This window comes from Sceloporus undulatus, chromosome 1 (assembly GCF_019175285.1).
Source record: "Sceloporus undulatus isolate JIND9_A2432 ecotype Alabama chromosome 1, SceUnd_v1.1, whole genome shotgun sequence".
Lineage (NCBI taxonomy): Eukaryota > Metazoa > Chordata > Lepidosauria > Squamata > Phrynosomatidae > Sceloporus > Sceloporus undulatus.
Window position 1 is genome coordinate 372,768,368 of NC_056522.1, and position 4,130 is coordinate 372,772,497.

General features: G+C 42.7%; 1 protein-coding gene across 1 annotated transcript in view; it reads left to right on the plus strand.

The window, feature by feature from the left end:
- The window catches only part of LOC121927206, a 12,753-nt gene extending 8,890 nt beyond the window's left edge, over positions 1 to 3,863 (plus strand). Inside the window, exon 6 of the mRNA XM_042460859.1 lies at positions 3,675 to 3,863. Within this exon, the coding sequence (XP_042316793.1) occupies positions 3,675 to 3,863 (189 nt within the window). The remainder of the gene's footprint in view (positions 1 to 3,674) is intronic.
- The last annotated feature ends 267 nt before the right edge of the window (positions 3,864 to 4,130 follow it).

Sequence of the window (4,130 nt, forward strand, 5' to 3'; positions counted from 1 at the left end):
CTTTTTGTGTGAAACCATGATGCCACAAAGCAAAGTGATATACTGTACCTATTTGTCAGTTAGTTGATCCTCTGGTGAACCAGAAATTTTAATGGCATTATGGAGTGGGAAATGTCAGTGAACCCTAGTATTGAAGAGGAATGGAAATAGTTTGAATGAGATTGGTCAAAAGTTGTTTAGACTTTTTTTAAAAAAAAATGTGGGCAGTACAGCTACAAATACAACCTCATGACAAATTTGCCCCATCTGGAATAGTCCCATGTTTCATTACAAACTGGGAGGTGCAGTAATGGGTGATTCAGACTGCCTCTCCAGGGAGCTCCCATTTCTCCAAGATTGCATTAAATTCATTGAAATTTCACAAATTACTTGTAAGACTGAAAAGTTTTTTGTGGGTTTTTTGGGCTATGTGGCCATGTTCTAGAAGAGTTTCTTCCTGACGTTTTGCCAGCATCTGTGGCTGGCATGCGAAACGTCAGGAACAAACCTTCTAGAACATGGCCACATAGCCTGAAAAACCCACAAAAATAGGCTACTGATACATGAAAAAGCCTTCGACTCACAGAACTGAAAGGTTTAGGTTCAGGTACTGAATGGGGTGAGCAGCAATTTAGACAAAGCAGGTAGAATCCAGAGCTCATCCAGATGGGCCCATGATTCTGCTAAAGTTGTGCTATTTTGTTTCTGAATTTCATATCTTATAATGGTTGCTTCTAGTCCTGCATGCCGTCATGTTGTAAATACAACTGAGTGCATCCACTCTTTTTCCTGCTGAGCTCTTGTTAACTGTGATGAGTAGGTTTTAATTCTTGAGCTGTTTTGAGAATTTTAAGAAATAGACCAGAACGAGATATGTGCAGGTCTTTTAAAATTCCAATAATTATATAGGTACCACTCCCACCAAATCCTAAATCTTTGGCCCATCTGAATGAGCCCCCAATCCATAGTCTAATACAAATGAGGGGGGGCTATCTGCAAGAGAGGGACACAGCGAGCCCATGTGAAAGAGAAAAATATCTCACATTTTTGTGTCACACACAAAAATGTCTACACAGATCATATGTTTTTCCATCATAGGAGGGCTTTCCCTATAGGAAAATACATATATTTACCTCTGTATATTTTCCTCTATCTAAACAGTGCTTCCCAACTTTTGGTCCTCCAGATGTTTTGGACTTCAGATTCCATAATTCCTGACTGTCGGTCAAGTTGGATATGGCTCCTGGGATCTGACATCCAAAGCAAATGGAGGACCAAATGTTGAGAATGATTGCTGTATAAGAATGGGAAAAAAATGGATGGCTGAGCTAAACTCAAATAGGATATTTACTTAATTTGAATTGATGGTGCAATTTCTAAACTAGAAAGTGAAGAAGAGGCAATCAGGTACCACTTTGAAAAACAACAATAGAATCAGAGAATCACAGAGTTGGAAGAGACCACAAGGGTCATTCAGTCCAACCACCCACGACGCAGAAAGATGGAATCAAAGCACTCCTGACAGATGGCCATCCAGACACTGAAAACCTCCACAGAAGAAGACTCCACCACACTCTGAGGGAGTGTGTTCCACTGTTGAACAGCTCTTACTGTCAGTAAGTTCCTCCTAATGTTTAGGTGAAATCTCTTTTCCTCTAGTTTGAATCTATTCTCTGGGTCCTATTCTCTGAAGCAGCAGAAAACAAACTTGTTCCATGCTCAATATGATACCCCTTCAAATATCTAAGCAGGGCTATAATATCACTTCTTGACTGTCTCTTCTTCAGGCTAAACATACCCAGCTCCCTAAGCCTCCCCACACAAGGCATGGTTTCCAGGCCCTTCACCATTTTGGTCGCCCTCCTCTGGGCACGCTCCAGCATCTCAACATCCTTTTTGAACTGTGGTGCCTGGAACTGGACACAATATTCCAGGTGACATCAGAATTCATTATGAATTGAATGATCAAAATTCAATATGAATTGGCTAGATTTGGAAAATATCAAGTCTGTTAACAAAAACTGTAATACTCTGTCTTCTTGTCCTTGTCCTCTACTAATACCAACACATTCTGAGATTAACTATGTTACAAATGGTTGTAGGACTGTGTGGTTTCATTAAACAAATAATAATTACAAGTGAAATAAATCATAAAAACACATTGATAAAATAAGAAAGAATAATTATTCACATGCAGCCACCTCAGCAGTTAGTTCTTTTTTTAGCCATTTCCAGTGATAGGTTACTCGCCTTCATTCCATTCCAAAAAGCATGCTCAACCGATAAAATGCACAGTCAGGTGGCGCACAAATTTGCCACGACCTTCCTTATCAGGCCACAAACCAACATTTGAAACTGCCAGCACTGATGTATCTATGGGACATTCCACCAACTATGCCAACTTGACAAGTCAAAACGATGTTAACGTGTGAAATTAAAGATGATGAAAAGGTGCATTCCAATTATTCCCCAAGGAAAGTAGAATGGGCTATCTGCATATCTTAGACACATGCATTACCTGCTGTCTTTGGTAAGCAGAGAACGTTCTTTCAAGGTCTTCAAGGTCTAACACCTTAAACACACGGGCATCATCAATACCAGTCCACACAGTACCTTCCAGCTTGTTCTAGAGAGAAAATGGAAGTGGACAAAGATGGAACAAATGCCAATTTTTGCTATATTCCATATTTTCAGAGCATTTAAGTATAAGTTATTGATATGTTTATGTATAGGTTGAGTCTCCCTTATCTGAAATTCAAAATACTCCAGAACACAAAAGTGTTTTTATGGGTGGCTGACACAGGGACACCGTTGTTTTCTGATGGTTCAATACACACAAACTTTGCTCCATGCACAAAAGTATTTAAAATATTATGTATAAAATTAGCCTCAGGCTACATTTATAAGGTGTATATGAAATATAAATAAATTCTGTGTTTAGACTTGGGTTCCATCTTCAAGATAGCTAATTATGTACATATATGCAAAAACAGGTATTCCAAAATGCAGAAAAATCCGAAATCCAAAACATTTCTGGTCGCAAGCATTTTTGGATAAGAGAGATTCAACCTGTAGCAATTTTTATAAGATCACCCTTTCTTTTTAAAAACAAAACACATGAAAATTGGTGTTATAGAGCTGTCAGGAGTTGCAGATGCACCTCTCCTGCCATAAAGAATTGGGATGGCTTATATAGTAGAACTAATGCAGACACATGGTGATTTCAACCACAGGTCGGAAGATAACTTTAGAGAGGAGGCATAATTCAAGCCTATTCAACGTCATTCCTGTGGGAAGAAATTGGTTGTTAGAACAAAGAAGGGGCAGTATGGGAATGAAAAGGGCCAACTGTGTTTATTAATGGTAATGAATGGGAGTTGAGTCCACCATGACTTTGAAACTGTGTGTATTTTAATTAGGCAATGCAAATGCTTGCTGTTTAGTTTTCACAATGAACATCTCTAGACTGGATCTATCGTTAGTGAATAAAGGTTTACTGAGTTTTAACTACTGAATCTTGAGTTTCTGAACCTGGTGTCCTGCCAGACTTGACAGACAGTAGTAGTTGTGCAAAACGGTGGAAAAACATCTTACCTCTGGGAGCTTGGACCAATTGAAGGACTTCAGAGCATTCGTGGGCTGTGGAATATTCTTTCTCTTGAGTGCTGATCCCAGTGGGGCTCCTGGGGCTGGAGGTAAGCCTCCAAGTGGAGGGGGTCCCGGTGGAGGAGGTGGACCACCAGGAGGCGGTGGTGGGGGCGGCGGTGGTGGGAGCATTCCACCAGGAGGTGGTGGTGGTGGAGGAACTGGGAGGAGAGATCCCAGAGAGGATGCAGGTAAAGGGCCCCCAGGAGCACCAGGTGGCAACTTTTGCCGGCCCCTGAGGGGCCCCAGGCACTGTCAGAGGCCGAGAAAGAGCTGGCAGGGTCCGCCAGTGCTGGAGGCCTCCCTCTTTGCCGGCCCCCTGACGGGGTCCCAGGCCCCGTCAGAGACCAGCAAAAAGCCGGCGGGGGCCGCCAGGCTGGAGGCCTCCCCCTCTTTGCCTCTTGGAGCGCCCCGCGGCCACCCAACGGGCCTCCCAGAGGCCCGCCGCCGCCGCCGGAGCCCTGTTCAAGCTGGCCTCCTAGCGAGGGTCGCAGAGACTTCGCCTC